Source organism: Eupeodes corollae, chromosome 3 (assembly GCF_945859685.1).
Source record: "Eupeodes corollae chromosome 3, idEupCoro1.1, whole genome shotgun sequence".
NCBI classification, from domain to species: domain Eukaryota; kingdom Metazoa; phylum Arthropoda; class Insecta; order Diptera; family Syrphidae; genus Eupeodes; species Eupeodes corollae.
The window spans coordinates 70297990-70317467 of NC_079149.1; the positions used below are offsets into that span (position 1 = coordinate 70297990).

The window sequence follows — 19478 nt, forward strand, 5'->3', positions numbered from 1 at the left end:
TTATTTATAAGCGAATATAATATAATTATTCATGAATCCTCAAATGACATGCTTATATTAAACAAAGCATGAAGAAGAATATATTTTTTATTTGGAGAAGGATTAAAAAATTGCTTTATGAAACAACCTCGAGTGAATGTAGTATTTAAAAATTCAATATCTTGTGTTTATTTGAGATTAACTAATAACATCTAAGCTACTGCTCGAACATTTTTGAATAAACTTCGTGATACATGAGAGATTGTCAAATTCTACAAACCAGCAGCATAATGGAACTTCACGATATTTTTTTAGGTTTGTGCCCGCTTTAAGCTACCTCCTGGTCATTATCTTATCGTACCCTCAACTTTTGATCCCAATGAAGAGGGAGAGTTTATTATTCGTGTGTTCTCTGAGACGCAGAATAATATGGAGTACGTATTCAATTCTCTTTTGTATTTGTATTTCTGTGTAAATATTTTGTCTGCAAAACCAGATGCTAATTATTTATTCTTCTAATTTTTTCTTTTGGTTTTTTAATTTCTACTAATATCATTAAAGAGAGAACGACGACCATGTTGGATATGGAGATGTGGATGACAGGGTGAGTTATATTAAGACAATTTATATTAAATTTACATTTATTTTTGCGAGCAGATTTTGAATTAAATAAAATAATACAAAATTGCAGCTTCATGCTCAAATATTAACAATATCCAGCTGCATAGAAGTTTAAAATAATAAGAACAAATGTTAATTTGGATGGATGGATAAATTGTCAATTTAAGAGAAATTTGCCATGAAAGCATTTATTTATAGGGTTAGTTGTTTTTATAACAAAACAATTAAAAGCTCACTGAATATTATATTTGTATTTATTTTTATTAAATACACGTCTTGCTTTAGTCGTGTCTGACACGCAAACAAGGACGAAACATTAATTAAATGTGGCAAGAAAATATATGTAATAAAATTCAAATATCAGCCACAAAAAACTCTAGCTCTGTTTCAGGGCTAAAGCGCGCTATTTTGATACAATAACTCTTTTGCACAACATTGATTTTAAATAAATAATTTAAAACTCAACCTCTCTCACAACCTCTTGGCAGTGATTATTCACCCCTTTACTTCTAGAACAGTATAACAATCTAAGCAAAGTCTTATGTCAGTTACACAATTAAAATTCTTTAATTAAATTTTAAAGCTACACCAACACTAACTTTTAAACTAAATTCACCAGAGTGCATAGAGAAAAAACTCACATTCATACATAATCTGATGTGAATATTATAATTCCACTCCGCCAATTAACTTTTAAAAGAATTTTAAGGACAATAAATTAAATATGTAATGAAGCTGTATTTAAAACTGTAACCAGCTTAAGTCAAAGTATTTGATTAAACTTAATAATAGCAAGAATAATACTAATTAATTATCACACTTAATAATGTATGATATCAACGTTATACACTACGAATTTACATATATCTATAGAATTAAACAAACCACTTGCATAAAAACAATCTATCATTAATTTTAAAAAAAATACCCAAAGCTTTGTGGTCTCATCTAAAAAAGAAATTAAAATATGCATGCAAAAGGATTCACAATTACACATTGTTTGATGAGACCATTTATTTTAACTGCATGTTTACACTACGCTAGAATGAATCAATGGTCACCGGTATTAATATGCTTTAATTCAATATCTATATATAGGTTGGCAATTATGATGGAAGAAATAATGGTGATGGCTATCCCGAAGTAAGTTCCAACGGCTCCAATATATGCCAAATTTTGTTTATTTAAGTGCTTTATTTTGTTAGTTTGAAAATTTGCGTACTTAAATTTTAGATAAATTGTGTTTTTCCTGTCATTTTTAATTTAGAAACATTTTAGTTGTCTAAAAAACTAAAATTAAAAGTGTAAATTCATGATACTATTTTGAGTTTAAAATAAAAAAAAATACGAGGAATGCAACGTTTGTGACCTTGATATACAAACGCAGGTACATTTCTTATTTAGGGCTGTTGGAATATTATGTCAAAAAACGTGTTGCCATATATACTTAATTGAATATTTGATTTCAAACTCAAACAACTTAACGTTAAAATGTTTATGTTAATTTGGTTTTTAAATAGTTTGTATAATCTTCAAGTTGAGTAAACTTAAAATTAAAAATAGAACTGAAATTAGACTGAATCAATAAAGAACTATGCCTTGCCACCGGTATTTTTTCTTACAAGTAAAACAACTTATCACATTAACGCAATACTTCTACTATTTGGTGGGCTTTGATTCTTAATCCCTCAAAAAGTGTTGTTTCACTTATTATTACACTATATTTTCCCTTCAACTACAATACACATTCAAGTAATGTTTGCATAATTCCAAACGCTTTTAATTTCATAGATTTGAGCCCCGCATCATAATTGTGAAATCTTCATTTTATTTCCACCAAATTTTGTTTTTATAAAATCAAAATTAATCATTTTGTCAAAAAACTTAAATTTGAATCAAAATCATTTAAAATTATATTTAGCAAGTTAATTTTAACTCACAACAAACTGCAAATTAAAAGTAACAATGAGAAATATAAATTCTTTCGAAAGAAATTAAAGTATGTGCACAAATATGATTGAAATCCTAATTACTGACGCATTCCTGTTTAAAAAAAAATATTGTAATTAACTTGACTCACTTATTTATATTATTATTACAAAGTAAGCTAAAGAAAGACATACATACGAGTAGCTAGTGATTCCAATTTTAAAGAAAACGATTTTCGTTCTTAGTTCCATTTTTAAGTTTTGAGAATATATTTTGTATGCAATAGTTAAAAAATCTATTGAATAGAATTAAAATGTTATTTTAAAACAAAACTAGTAAACATATTCCGTAATTTTATTATTTTATTTGATTTTTATTAGAAAGATTTAAATTTTTGTATCCCAATTATTTGCTCAAATTAAATACAGAGGCTGCTCTTACATTTTCAGTCTTGGTGAAATTAAGTATTTTTGTTGCTTTTTGGAATTGCCGCTGAAAAAATTGAATGTTTAGATATATGAGCACGAATAATTGTGTTTAAAGCAAATTGAAAAGTAATAGAATCATTAAAAATATCATGTTGGGCTAGAAATGTTAAGAGTAACTCTCGTATAAACAAATACATACATGCATACATATGTAATCCATTTAGAGTTTCAAACCTCATCAAGTTTACGTTGAACTTCATATATGATTTTTTGTTTTTTCCCGAAATTACTTTTTACATTTGAAACATATACACAATTTAGATAGGAAAATAATTTGAAATTTTTAATATCAAATGAAAGATATTTTTCTTAACTCAAGAATATAATCTTAGACCCGTTTGCTGATACTCTTCTTAAATCTGTGCCATTACTAAGTACATCTTAAATTCTAAGTATAACATAATTTATTTTTGGTTGTCAGAAAATTTGTATGTTTCACTTTACTAAGTTTCATAAAATGAAAGCTAACTTCGTTTAGATGTAAAATTTCAAAAAAATCAAATTGTGTAAAATTATGTGTGATATTTCAAAAACGGTAAATTTATGAATAGATTGTGAGACGCTTTGTGTTTGTTCAAAAAAATGTATTATTAATGGCTGACAAAAAAGGACAAGAAATCCCAATGTTTCTCTAAAAGAAAAACCGAACACTTTTAGAATGTGCTTATGAAGAAAAAACAACAATTGGGAATAGAAAAACAGATGGAGTTACGTGGAAGAACAAAGAAACAGCTTGGGAGAGAATAACATCGAATTTTAATTCCCATTCAAATTCAGCATGCTACAGGACCGTCGAAGCGCTCAAAAAAAATATACCAAGGCTATAAAAAAAGAAATTAGGAAGGTGGCCGCAGACGAAAAAATGTCCAGAATTGAGACTGAAGGTGGCAAGGCCATAAATGTACGGGATAAAAACTTGGATCTTGCCATATCCATTATGAATCCAAAGTTGTTCTGCTGTGTCACGAGAACTGAGTAAGCGGAATCACCTGCGTTAAAGTTATACTGCATATACTATGAAATCATTACAAATCAAATTCTAAACGCAGAATAACGCAATCAGTAAAATCTGTGTTTTCCATCTTGGCTCTTATTTGGCAGCTATTAAAAATTGTTTTATCATGTGCAGTACCAGGCCACCTTGGAAACGCATCAGTAAACACCATATTCGCAGTATATACTTCTTGTACATTTGTTAAAAAATAGCTTTTTCTATTCCTAAATATTTCCCCATCGGACCCCTCTGAGACAAACTTGAATTTCGTGTGAAATGAAACCATATTTTATCATATCTGGAGACTGAATTTTAAGATGTGTGCCGTCAACAGCACCAATAACAGAAGGAAAAGATGTTATATCAAAAAAATACCTTTTAACCTGTGAAACTTCTCATGATGTAGATGGAATTTTAATATATTTCCTATACAGCTTTGCAATTCTTTTGGCACCTCTTGAAACTATTCTTGAAACAGTTGAAACATGTATCGCTCCAAAATCAGCAATACTTAAAAGATGATTACCTGTAGCAAAGAAACGTAGAGCTACCAATAGCTGGTTTATGGGTGGAATTCAATTATTTCTAGAGGACGGAAAACTTTGTTCAAAGATTTGTTATAAAAGTCATGTATCAAACCTGTAATAAGGACGTTCTAGATCCTTCTCTATTTGTTCTAATACATGGATAGTCATCTTTTTAGTCAAACAAAATCTTTTGTAGAAGGCCAATTCACCGAAACTAAAAAAGTACTCATTCCTATCGTAAACCTGATCGGGGACACCAACTTCAATCATTTCAAGAACCTCAACATCATCTTAAAGCAAATCGGCCAATTCAAAATTCATTGTTATTATTTTATTTTAGTTTGAACAAAGAACTCCTTTTTTTGGCACAACAATTTACTGAAATGTCATCACACAACATAATCTCCTAATTGAAACTTAAGGAATTATGCCCTACTATATTTTCCCCATAAAATAAGTTTCATTTAGGTTCATTTATGTCAAACTTTGAGTTCTGTGACAACCATTAAGCAGAACTTAGTAACTTACGTGGAACTTAAATAGTTATGAGTCCTATCAGCAAACGGGCCTTAATGGATGGAGTATAAAGAAAACTCACGGACCAGTTTTGTTCATAACAAGATATTATTTCAGATATCATGATCAATGTAAACTTTCATTTGATATTAAACTAATTAATAAATGTTGTTTGGCTTGAAATGTACATGTAGTACCTAGTAGTAAAATAAATTTAAAACTTAGAATAATTTTGTTAATAATAATTGTTCTTATTTGACGGAAAGTTTATAAATATATTTTTAAAATATTTATTGTATTAACATATTTAGCTGCTTTTCATGCATAACTACTGCTTACTTGTAATTACTTTTGTTTCGGTTGCTTTCAAGGGATTGGATTATTCATCGTAAATCATTTATATAATACTTATACAAATATATTAATTTGTGGATTTTAAAAGAAATGAAAGTAGATGCTTATGTATAAACTTCTTTTATTGTAAAAAAAAAATTGAAGAAAGACGAAAATTTTACAACTTTTCGGTTACTTAATTTATCTACAGTCAGTGGTGGAAAATAATTTAAGAATTTTTTTTTATATTTCAAAATGTTCTTTAACTTCATTTAAAAAACAAAGAAGAAATTTGTGTTTTCAGTTTAAAAAAATAATTAAAAACATACTAGTTATTGTTATCCAAATTTAGAGCTGACTAGTTTAAAACTCTCAAACGCATTACAATTTCTAGTATGGTTTTGATGTGATAAGGACATTTGTCTTTCGATTCGCGCTATAGGGCCAACAATTAGCTTGTTAAACGCTACGAAAACCGTCACATTTCATGAAATAAATTCGTGGTAAATTGGGCATCGCTCATAACAGTAATCTTATACAAATATGTTTACTGTTGATTTATCACTCCATAAGATCTATTTCCAACTTGATATTGTTTTTTCTAAATGTTCTAGCGCAAAATCCGAACAACTTTTAAAGTTTTTTGTTGAAACACATAGTTTAGCTCAATCGGGATGAAAATGGTATTGCGAATTGCTGAAAAATTGACCCTACTGTATGCGACTATGAGATTTTATTCTCTTTAAGTTGTTTTATAATTCTTTGATTTTTTTCTCTTTCCACTTGCGGCACACAAGGCTTTATTTTTCGCAGTAAACCTTTACAGCATTATGTACCAAATTTTTTGGTTTTAAATGGTTTACAATGGCTTCTTTGAAAGATTTTCCTGAATAGTACATCTGTACAATGAGCTTACACTTTTCATTTGTGTGGCTTTTGTTTTTAGTAATTCGCGATTTAACCGGATATAAACTTTTATAAATTAGAAAGATAAATTAGGAATTGTTCGAATCCAATCATTCACCACGTTTCCAGATAATTAACTAAATCAAAACCGTTTCTAATTATTTTCCCAGAAAATCGATTATTTTTTTTGGGAAGAACTCAAAATATAATAATTTGTTCCTTTTTTGTCATTAAACAAAAATCCAGATAAGAAGAGACTAATAATAATTGTGTTAAACTAAGTACTCGCCATTAGTATAAAATAGTTAATATAACTAAAATTAAGAAAAGAAAAACAATAAGTGTTTTTTTTCATCGTTTCTAATTATTTTCCACCACAGTATTTCAAATGAAAGCTGATGTTTTCTCTTAAATATTATATCGTTATTAATTAAAATACATTAACCCACCGAAGATGGTTCATACAAACTCAATGGTATACAAAATTAAGCTTGCTTTGAACTACGTGGACGTTTCTTTTAAATTCCATTAAATTTAAAATATTTAACAAAAAAAAAAACCAATACGAAGAATGTTTTTAACATAAGTTTTATTTTGCATTTCCCTAGGTTGCCCCAAGCATTCCTTTACAGCCTCTCGATCCACAAAGAGAAAGCCTGCGGCGTTTATTCCAAAGCATTGCTGGATCTGATCAAGAGGTTGATTGGATGGAATTAAAACGAATCTTGGATCATTCGATGAAAGACGGTGAGTTGGAAAACCAAATTGGTCCAAATCAAGTTATAGATTAATAACAGAGTGAATTCTTATGATAGTTGGTTTGGAATTATTACAACAATATTATAACTTAAGAATGTGCGGCTTTAATTTGTTGTCATATAAACTTTTATCAAGAGTAGAGTCTCAGGGTTCTAGTTATTGAAGAACGAGGTAAGAATAATAGATGTATAGTTGTAGAACGTAGAAATCTAGATATGATTTATGTTGCCCAGTAGCTTTGTGAAATAGAATAGTTTAAAGTTTACATTTTATGATTCCAAAGGATTCGGATATACATTTTTTTTTAAATGGGCTTGAAACTCATAATGCTACCTTTTCAACTCATTTAACTTAGTCTTTTCTGAATGGGAATGTTATTTGTGTGAAGATATATAATTTGCGTGCCCTTTATATTTGTTGGTTAAGCTTTAGAAAAAACAAAGAAGCCAATTAATGTTGTAAATACGTTTACAACTTCACTGTCCCCATAAAATCTAATTGAAAAGCACCCATAGCTCTATTATTTCTTTAAAACATCAATTATAAGTCCCATGAATCGTATTTGATAAACAAAATTTCTTGTGGTCTGCGCCTCAAAAGTCCATGGTTTAATTTTGATAAACAAACAAAGTTCGGCCTCTGTCGTCATACAAATTGATTTAAAAACATCTCCATGTTTTGGTTTTTTTTTCAATAAAATTCATAATTATTGGCATTTGTTTGGTTGCGCAGACAGTTAATTGTCTACTTCTTTTAAAAAATGTTTGAATCTGAAATTAAAAGCACTGCAAGCCAGGTCTGTTGAACTATTCTTTTTTCGTTTCCTATTTCAAACTTAGTACATGATGCATATATGTATGTATGTACATATTTAATTTTTGTTTAAATCAAAAAACAATACGTTTCATTACGTTTAATATTTTGCTTGGCTTATCCCAAAATGCTACAAAAAGTTTTAAAGTTAGACTTTGTAGATCATGAAATGATCTTTAACATGATTTTATTTAACTTTTATTTATATGAGCAAGCATTTAGAACTTACAGCGATAAACAAATGTAAAATGTCGAAAATATCACCTGAACGCTACTTTGTATAGAAATCGACATACATATAATAATTTTATACATAGTGTTCTTCTTTTCGAAAACCTATTTTTTTCTATCATTATTTTTTTTTAATGTAATAAGTGTATTGTTTTTCGTAATATGGGAAATATTAAAAAATGTGTTTTGTTTTATTTTTCATAGTTTGTTATTTACTTTTATTTTTGGTCTTGTTTCTTGTTTTTATTCAAAAAGTTGTTATTGTTTTTTTTTTTTTGAATTTCATAAGTATATATTCGTTACTGTTTTTAAGATTAAATTGTGTTTTTAAAAAAGCTTCTTTTTTATGTTTCAAATGTTCGTGCAATTTTTAAAAAAAAGAAGACGATACATAACCTTTGCATGAACATTTGGCTCTTAGGAATTTTTTTTTAAACAAATGATTTTGTATCGAAAATGATACATGTTACTTATGGATAATTGTTGAAGAAAAAATTATGAAGTTACAGGTACAGACAAAACGACAGGACCACTTTTAATGTGCTAAGATTTTTTAAGAACATTTTGTACCTTTAAATAATTTACATATTATTATTTTTTGAACTGCTACGATATAATTATAGTTAAGGAAGAAAAAAACATTGTATTTAAAAAAGATAAGATGTTAGAAAAAAAAATTTTTGCAAAAAAGGGGCTAAAACAATAGGACCACTTTTAAGAAAGTTTTAATTTTACTATATGATAAATGGGGCCTTCGTATTGTGTTATTTAAAGTATTTTTAAATGTATTAATTTACGCAGTTATTGCCAAAAGCTTGCCATGGTACATCACTGTTTATTTTTAATATTGTTTTGATACAATTGTTTTGGATTTCTTAGCACTTAAAGACTTTCGAGTATGCAGTGCAAGGAAGATTATATATTTGCCTTTCAACCATACTTTAATGGAGTTCAATAGGTTATCTGCATTTGAATGCTCTTTCAAGGCTTCCGTCGTTATCATTATACTTCGATATAATTTTTTGAAAATTGTCGGTAGGGTTTCCAACTGTTTATAAAGATTTTATGAACAGAAGCATGTAGATCGTAAGTTAGTAAATTAAATTAAATCTATCTTTTTCCAAACCACTAATTTTGTCGACTTTAGCTGCCATGCAAACACCAGCAGGCATCAGTGTGTTTGAAAAAGCTCTGCCATAAGGAATATTCCAACTAAATAGAGTATAGCTCATTACTATGGGCCTACATGCATGTGATATTTTTCAATAAAAACACTGTAAGGACGTGAAGTATGCCATGTGAAGCAGCAGAAAAAGTTAAATAACTTCAAACGGTTCTTAAAGTTGATTTATTCCCGTGACCTTCCTAATTTTTTGTCTTTTTTTATATAGAATATTAAATAAGTATTATTCCCAAGTATCCTAGTGCTAAAAACTCAAATGCCTAAACTTATTTTTGTACGAAAATAAAACAGTACATACTTATGCCTTGAACTGTGTAAGTGAATACTTTTAAAATTAATTTAATTTTGTATTGTAAGTCAATACTTTTAAAATTAATTAAATAGTCCAACACGAAAACTTCAGTGGTAAACATATAGTCTCTGCTATAAATTAAGACATCGAATATTAATTGTTAACATACTTAAAAGTGCTTTGTCCATTTTTTTTACAACTACTTCTTGTCTAATGAAGTATATTTTAGGAGTATATGAACTTCTTTACCTTCTCAGTTTGTATGTAAATATTTGTTTTTTCTTAAGAAATCTTAACATGTTAAAAGTGGTCTTTTCCGTCACTGTAGAGATGTTGGCATATTAATTTGTGAAGTCAAATTCGATAATATATAAAATATGACACATTTCAGAAAGGCACAATTTTCTGAAAATATTTAAGATTCTTGATATTCTTCTTCATTCTGAATTTGTTTGCATGCACAAATGGCATGAATATAATTTGGTTTTGTATTTTAAATATGTTAATAAATTATAAAAATTAAAAAGTTGTAGTAGATTCAATGAAGAAATAATTATCATTTATCATGCATATCTATCATTTAACATACATATTACGTACATGAGAAAGAAACGCATGCTAAACATGTACAATTTATGTAATTTATTTCTGTTAACTATTTTATTGGTTTTACAAATTTATTTTCCGAATGAAAACCAAGCTTTCCTAATGCTCTTTTTCTTGACACAATTTTAAAATCGTTTAAAGTTGTTACTTTTAAGTGTTCTGGTTTATCAAGAGATGAAATTAAGTTCTAATTTTCCCTTAAGTCGATTTTTAAGGCAAGGTTATTTTCATGATGTTTTCGACCTCAATTCATAAATCCAACCAACTAAGAAAAAACAACTGATTTTAAATCGTTTTAATAATTTTACAATAATTCTTCAACGGTTTTTAACATTGCATTACATAAATTAATACATATTTTCGATAGTTTTTAAAACGTTTGGCCTGCGGTTTTACTTCATAATTCAAAGATACAAATTTGAGATCTTAATATACATATACAGCTACACCTGAGAGTGTCAAAGCATTCAACTAGCTGTTTGATAATAATTTTTATAATTGTACAGCTAGACGGACAGTAACAAAATTTATAATTTATTGATTGATTGGTGCAATACATACATATAACACTGTGCTAGATCTAAAAATCAACAGACTTAGCATAGAGCTCCTAAATATAATAATTTAAAAGATGCCGATCACGTTTAATTATTTTATGGTAGTTGATAAAAGAAAGGTATTTGGGTTTAAAGTTTTTCAATACCTTTAGGAGATTTATCTGCAGTCTGTTAGAACAAAAGTTCCTTTGTCAATCACAGTGTACCAACTAATTCAACCAGGGTAACGTGGAAGCAATAAAAATTGTCTTTTGCGTTACTGTTAAAAACAAAATCATTAAGATAATGATATCCAAAATTAAAAATACGTATTATCAATAAATAATAATAATTAATATAAACAAGAAATTGCACTGTCATCTGTTCTATTATTATATTTATTCCTAATTGTATGAACAATTGTATTTATAGTTTAGAAACAATAATTTATAAGTATATACATAAATTAAGATTTTAAAACCCTACGATTTATGTTTTGTTGTGTTTTTTCCTATAAGCATTTCATTTGTATAGTAAGATTTTTTGAAGTGAAATTAAATCAGTAGTATGCATTTATTTACATTTGCTTTTGATAATTGGTTTTGATAAAATTTAGTAATGTGTTTGCTTTATTTGCCTTCTCTTATTACATTTCTAAAAATCGAACATCAACTCATATCGTCGACGCCAATAAATGCTAAAATCGAAATTAAAACCAATGCAATAATATAGACTTGCCAAAACATCCGTCAAATGGTTTTATGCAAACATCTAATAATCAGTTTGCAAGTGGAGGTCCTGGATCTGGAAATAATGATGAAGATGGGGGCGGCGGCGTCGGTGGAGGAGGGGGCATGGATTTGTTTGCCTTGCTCTGTGGTCCTTTCTGCAAAGGAACTCCTCTTGAAGGAGTACTTGGTTTGGACCAACAACAGCAGTCTTACACTAGTGTGAATCCATTAAATGCAGATCCTGGTGAGAATAATATGTGACATTTAAAACCCCTTTTTCAAGTTTGTACATATTTTTGATCCCCTCTGTTCTTGTTTTTTTAAAAGAAAAGTGTATATGTGGAACAGCGCTACATATTAACTTATCGGACAGAGGCCTGAATTTTTTTTTTAATCCAAGATAGTGATAGAATTATTTTTGAGTTTATAGCAGTTATTTTGATATATGTAAGTAATTGCTATGAATATAATGATACACCTTTGTTATGTGCATAATAACTGTCTGTGTCAAATGTTTGCACTCGTTTAAGAATGCATCTTAAATGCGGAATTGTGAGTAAAAAGTTAATTGTTTTTTTTTTGTCTTTAAATTATTTATTTATAACGAAGTAATTTTTCCCGAATTAGAAAAGAAAGATGAATCGTACAATTAATAGAAAACAATCAAAATTTAAATTGTAGCACCTGTCCAATTTTATACGTTTTATTTAAAGCCAATAAAAGAATAAATTAAAATCTTCTAAATTGAACATTTCCTTTTGAAGTGAACTACTAGGGGTTGTATGTATGGCATTTAAAAATTTTTGATAGACGTCGAAAATCTCAAGTTATTTTTAAAAAAATACGTTTTTTCAAATTTGCGTTATAAATATTTTTATTTTTCTTATTTATTTCACATGATATAGGGCTAGAAAGAGAAATTCTTTTTGTTCTTAAAAATACATACTTTTTGGAAAAAATAAAAAAAAAGAAGGGCGAATGTTTTGGATTGAATTCAAATTTTATTTTTGCATATTATACTTTGAAGGCCACTTAGTCAGTTTTTTAAATACATTTTATTTCAATACTTGTTATGTAATGAATATACTGAGTAATTGTTCATCAAACTAAGACAGATATTTTGAATCTGTAAATATTTTAAAGGTATCCTCAAGAATAATATTTGGTACATCCGTAACATATAAAGACTAATAACTTATACTTATATTTTTTAATAATTAAGATAATGAAAATATTTAAACGGAATATTGAAGCTAGAGATTGTAGCTTTGAAAGAACCGCACGAATTGTCTTGAAAAAAATACTTTATTACAAAGCATCAAAACAACTTATGTATAATTATATATATACATATATATAATATATATTTAATTTAATAGCTGCATTGAATTAAGGCCATCAAAAGCTATCGTGCCTTGTCCAGTAAAAAATGAAAAAGCCAAATCAGCAAAGCACCGATTTTTGAAATATGACGGAATAAGTGAAAACAAAAAAGGTGTAAACATAATATTGATAACATATAAACACAAGTTTAATTAATTCTTATTAGAAATGTAGAAACAAATTAAAAAAATCAAAAAAATGATGTTAATGACATTTTAAAGTATTTTCTAAATAAGCGATAAAATATAATTTATTTTGTCAATAATGAAATTTATCGGAAAGAAGGAACGAAAAGTAATTTTTATCTTCAAACGATATTAACGAACCCCTGTGACAACCAATACATAATCCGGAAAATGTTATAAAGTCGGCCATACTGGAATAAGCTAATAATAGTCCAGTCAATGAACGAACAAAATTGCTTTCACCTCAAAATATATACAACAGTTTTGAAACTTGGCACGCTTACTAAGGAATGTCTGGTGATGACAGTTAAGAGAAACATGGAGTTTGTTTCAGTTTTTCGCGTTTATCTCAAAAACAATTTGTCGTATCAAAAAATTAAATTATATAAAACAAAAAGGTATCATGAATGTTTTCGTATCTCTTATAGTTTATAAAATAACTCTAGCGGCAGTGGAAAAAAACATACGGTTTTTTCGGGTTTATCTTGAAAACTATTTGTCGTATCAAAAAATAATCTGGTAAAAAATTAAAGCTTATTGAATTTACTTAAGAAATATGATATTAATTTGTTTTTTCTTGTTTTAGTTTGTAAAATAACTTTACCAGCATTTAAGGAAATCATGTGTTTTTTTCACCCGAAAAGAAAGCTTATTAAATTTCCTTAAAAAATATGGTATGCATTTTTGTGTCTGTAATTGTCCACAAAAAAAAAACTTTAGTATTCAATTTGTGAATGCCTTCTTACTTTTGAAACTCGTTGGCCCACTATATGGCTCATTGCCTGCATGCCTGGAGAATAAGCATTGTAGCAAGTTAATTTATCACTCGCTAATGACATGATTTCATTTGTAACTGGAAATGGAGGATGATTTTGGGACCAATTTGACAGCTTTGCAATGTCTGTATTATCTCTAATTTTATGTGCCTCCCCAAAATGTTCATTTTGCTCACTAGTAGAAAAAAGAACGCCAATGAAATCTTCGAGTGATGTGCAAATTTTATGAGTAGCAGTCAGCCCTGGAACACATTTGCTAAGTACAATTTCATCATGTCCTGCAATACAGGCGACATGATGTAGCGTCCGAGAAGTGTCTGGCGACATGGAAATATGGAATCATATTCTTCACACAGAAAATATAGGCATTCCAATCGCCAGACCACTCAGCGTGAATAAAATCTTTAAGCGATGTAATCATATTAATCAACTAATTCCATAAGGCTGCTGTTGGTCATTAGATTTGAGTTTGTAGAGATTTGTTTGTAGTTTCTCACTAAGATGGATCAAAGAGGCTTTTGTTTTAGTGCACATAACGAATGAGACTCATCAAGAAAATTTGTCTAGATATTTTGTTGGCTTATGTCAACTTGTTTCATTATTTTATTAGCTAAAGATCTGGTAGCGAAAGCTTTTCCTTGCAGCATCTTTTCAACAGAAACAGGGGCGTATATTGTACTCATTAACTCTTGCAGGCCACTTCCACTTAGCAGCAACCTTATTGAACCAATATAGGTCATTAAGAGGTGAAATCCACTCAATCTGACTGCGCATTTTAATAGACGGGACTCAATGCGGCAAAGATTTCTTTACTTTTTATATAAAGACGCTGGTCAATTGTTACCACCAAGCATTTTTGGACAAATTTGTCACACAAACTGCCAGCATACGGTGGGGAGTTTATGAACGGAAGAGGAATGATTTTAGTTTTTGCTCTAAACAACCCTATTGTTATTGAGTGCATGTACCCTTTGCGTCCTGGAATATCGTAAATGCCAATCATTTATTTAATTGGCTGTAACATTTCTTTGGAACACGCATTCACATTCTCAAAAACTGTTTCTGAAATATTTCCAAAGGAAGTTCTGCAGTTGATTTAGCACAAGGTATTTTTTTCAGCTTTTGCATTCGTGTGTCGGTTTCTTTTCCAATGGAAGCAGATACAGAGATACATCTTATTCCGCCCGACATTAAAGTCGGCATTATCGAACACAAATTGGTTAAATAGCTAATAAATAAAAATCTGATATCTCCAACAACTGAGCTTCATAGAATGAAGAACAAAACCCTAAGCTTGATATAAGGTTTACCAACTTCTTAGAACCAAGCTTTCTGTATATAAATAAGCAAGGCTGTTTAGTATTGGAAACATGAATGATCTGTGACCCACAGCTGATACAATGATATGCCCTATGAACGTGTTTCACAAAAAAAAATAATATATATAATTAATTCATTAAGCTTTAATTTTTTAGAAGAATATTTTTTGATACGACAAATAGTTTTCAAGATAAACCCGAAAAATCCGTATGTTTCTCTTCACTTATTATTTATTTTATAAACTATAAGATATACGAAAAATCTCATGATAACTTTTTTTATAAAATTTAATGAGCTTTTAATGTGTGCAACAAAATTTTCTGATGCGACAAATAGTTTTCGACATAAACGAGAAAAACTGAGACAAACTCCATGTGTCTCTTAACTGCCGCTATCCGGCATCCCTTAGTAAGTGTGCCGATTTTTTTTGAGGTGAAAACCTTTATTATGTGCACTATAACACCCGCACGGCATGCGGCGAGCTAGTTACTGCCTCGGTCGTGTATGATGAGATACATTTTTCATGTGAGTAAACAAAATACAAAAGTTACAATTTGGCCTAAAAACTGACCAGAGAATCCTGTCTGCAAAGTAGAATACAATTAATGGAAGCGCTTATAATGGTTCTTTGATATCAACTTAATATAATATCTTTGGTTGAATTTAAAAGGAATGCCAGAAACGAAGACGTCTTATTGTCAAAAATAAAAAGTACTCCATACCTATAAGGACATATGCCATGTCAAAGACAAGAGTGTAAAGAATATAAATTAATTTTAACATTTAACACACACATACTTATTTTCATACTCTTCCGTAAAAAAATGTTTATTTTATTAATGTGTTTTTATAATTTAGTTATTTTTATACGGTATTGACATATTTTATTTTATACAAATTAGCCATTAGTCTAATTAGTCATCAAACATTCACTCAACATTGAAGTGAACTTTATTAAAAATAAATTTCATTTAAGTTTACTTTTGGTGTATTCTTTTTCGAACAATTATTAACTATTATTAATATGTCAAAAATGTTACGAATTGTTAGAATTTGTTAAAATTATTTACGACAATTGTTAGAAGTTGTTGGTCTGTCAATCTGCCAATATCCAAAATGAAAAAATAATATAAATTAAAGCCGCTCCTTCCTTCAAATTTTGAATAAAGAAAAATGGTAAATAATAAAACATTTCCGGAATTAAATTTTATAATTTTCATAGCAAAAGGATGTAAAGAAAAAAAAGCAATTTACGAAAACCATTAGTTTATACATAGTATAATGAAAATTTGTGGTTCGATTAAGATGAAGATAGGCTTTTAAATTTATTGGTTTCTGTATAGTTAAAACAAAATCATTGTTTGTAAACAAATCAACAGTTCAACACTTTCAGCTCAGCTTAACGTTTAGAAAAGATAATAGTTAACTATTGTTAAAAATAGTAAACAATGGTTAGAAAAAAACTACCTGGTATGTCTTATAAAAATAGGTAAATTATTTTTAAATCGTAAACCAAAAATTAAGTTAATTCGCTATTAAATTTAGCAGAATAAATAAAATGATACATCATAGTTCCTGAGATATCAAAACATTTTTCGAATACAAAGTTTCTCGATGTATGTCTTCGTTTTCAACGTTTTTTATGTTTAGTTCCTTAAGTTCTCTAAAAGGGTCAATTAGCTATTAGATAATAATGTGTTTTATGATTTCAAGTATTTTTTGGAAAAAGTGAGAAGTGAAAAAAGCTCAGCAATAATTATGTTGACAAATGTAAAACCATGAGTTTTGCACGCAAAAAAATTGCAATCGTTTTTAGTTACATGTTTGATTCTTGTCCTTTAAGTAGAGTATATGTATTTTCTGATTTTGGGTGTTGTTTTAGATCCTAAACTAACATTCAATTAACATATTAACTTCGTAGTTAAAATAGTAAATCGAATTCTGGGTTTTGTTAAGAGATTTGGCTGTGATTTCCGTGATCCATATGTTTTAAAATTACTTTGTGTTTCATGACTAGTCCTGGAATACGTTTGTACAGTATTGTCACCTTACTACGCCGTACACGTCACAAGACTCGAAGCCATTCAGGAAAGATTCTTGCGTTTTTGTCTACAATCCCTTCCGTGGTTTTATGATATTTATACATTACCGCCTTATTTACAGAGAATTTCTCTCATAAATCTTCCTTCTTTGACAAATCATAGGAAGTTTTGTTTTATTGTTAAAATAATAAACGGACAAATTTAAACTTTAGTTTTCGTCGTTCAAGTATAAGACTCCAGAAACCATTGAATACTAATTTTAGCTGATGGAACTATGGTGTACATAACCTCTTAAATCAATTATTTTAAATCTATAATAAATTTTACTCTTGTATTAATTCACCAAATGATAATATAAAAAGTATGAATTGCAAATTAATATTTTTCAATAGTCTAGTTTAAGTTTTTAGATTTTAAGTACCTATATATTAAGAATTGTTAACGTAGGTATTTAACGAATTATAAATAAACAAATTATTTTCATATAACGCTAGATAACCGTAGACATAAAATTAAAATTTTAACTGGGTTTAACAGCAAATGTATTTTGATTGAAAATTAGTTTTTAATGCGAATATTATTAAATTGGGGTAAAGAACCAAGAAATACACTAAAGTACCCAGTTTTCAAACTTCACGTGTGATATTAACACACTAATAATTAAAACAATGTCAGCCAATGGTCTATTTTTGCAGCACAATATACTTTACATGGAATGTTCCATGACCAATTCACACATTTGCAGTTGTATGTCGTCCACAACTCGATAAATTCAATCAAGGGCCTTTAATCTGAAACATTCGTTGTAGACCTTATCTTTTACGTGGCGCTTCAGATAAAATTTAAAAGTGTCATATCTTAAATTATGTCAAAATCACGATGATGTTTTATTTGTGGTCAACTTTTTAAGAAATAACACGATACAAAAATTCTTCCAAAATTTTGATTGTTTCATGTGGCACGTAGCGCCGCTATCTTGTTAAGCAGAAACCTTACCTATGTGAATATCACCTATGTAAATTCCGGCCCTTAAAAAACATTGATCAAAGCACCATAGCGCAATCCGGTCAACTTAAATGAGACCTATCTAATTAATAACGTAGGCTCAAAGGCGAAAATACATACGCCTCATCATTGTTTTTTTTTTTATTATTATTATTAGATTCCAAATCATTTCGATGCATTGAAAGCCAAAATCAGCGAAGATACGACACTTTCCATTACTGCTGGTTGACCAGCTTGCGTTCTAGTGTTAATTGAGCTTTAAAAACATATTTTAAGAATATACGGGTTGGCAGCAAAAGCGCACATACAAAAAACGCAGTAACTCAGCAAAAAACCATTAAAATTAAAACTTAATACATTTATTATGTTCAGGTTCCGGTTATATTTTAGCTAGAATTCATAGACTAATATGTTTTACGGGTGCTAGCAAACCGATCATCAGATTCCTGTATTTGTGGAACTTAGTCTTTGGTTCGTGCATATTAATTGCCTCAGCCACATCAGCTGGATTTTTTACTCAAAATAAACTTTAACTTTTACAAAGCACTTGCTGCATGAGAAGTTGTAGATTCTACTGTGATTTGAGGGATACGACAATCATCTAAAATGATGTTTCAGCGCACCAAACGTCTTCTCCGAAAAAAAACAGCTTTCTTTCAAAAACTCTTAAAAACTGTGTTCCGATACCAGAGTGCTTAAAGCAAAGAACCACACTTTCTGCAGCTTACTGTCATATGAATCAACGCGATGCAGATAAAACACTAATGTTTTATATTTAATTAATTGAACAACAGATAAAATTAAAACATAAGAAGTTATACAAATTGTGACAACCAACAGAATTGTTTTTTGACTGATATACAGTTTTGGCCAAAACAAAAATAACTTTTTAATTGCCTCGATTATTAAATATTTAAAATACAAATTAAGCGTTTAATTATTGTATTTTTTTTTAAATTTTAATAAATATTTACAGTTTCTAATGGAAAATCAAATAAAATTGCTTTTGTAATACTTCATTAAATATAGCACAATAAGTACAATCAGTTCAATATTAGGCTGGTCCAAACAAAAGCAACTTATAAAAAGTACAACCATTTTTGGTAATGTTCCTAAAATATTGCTAGATTTGGTAGAACATATTTGTTTTTTATCACATCAGCACGTTTTTGAAGCGTGGAGTCAATTAAATTGCTTATAATGCTGCTTGGGATACTTTTCCAAGCCAATTTGATTTGATGAAACAGATCTTCTTATAATTCGTCGATCTACAATTTCCCATAGATTTTCCATGGGGTTGAGATCTGGGGATTGAGCTGGCCA

At 28.9% G+C, this 19478-nt stretch overlaps 1 protein-coding gene across 11 annotated transcripts in view; it reads left to right on the forward strand.

Moving 5' to 3' along the window:
* LOC129951529 (calpain-A) overlaps positions 1 to 19478 on the forward strand; it is a 59766-nt gene that overhangs the window by 30910 nt on the left and 9378 nt on the right. For 6 of the 11 annotated variants that reach the window (XM_056063727.1, XM_056063731.1, XM_056063730.1 and 3 more), the window contains 5 exons: positions 295 to 413; positions 541 to 583; positions 1699 to 1743; positions 6902 to 7040; positions 11446 to 11688. In XM_056063727.1, the coding sequence (XP_055919702.1) occupies positions 295 to 413; positions 541 to 583; positions 1699 to 1743; positions 6902 to 7040; positions 11446 to 11688 (589 nt within the window). Of the gene's footprint in view, positions 1 to 294; positions 414 to 540; positions 584 to 1698; positions 1744 to 6901; positions 7041 to 7108; positions 7231 to 11445; positions 11689 to 19478 lie in introns of those variants that run through there. The other 5 variants (XM_056063732.1, XM_056063736.1, XM_056063737.1 and 2 more) reach the window with 4 other exon arrangements.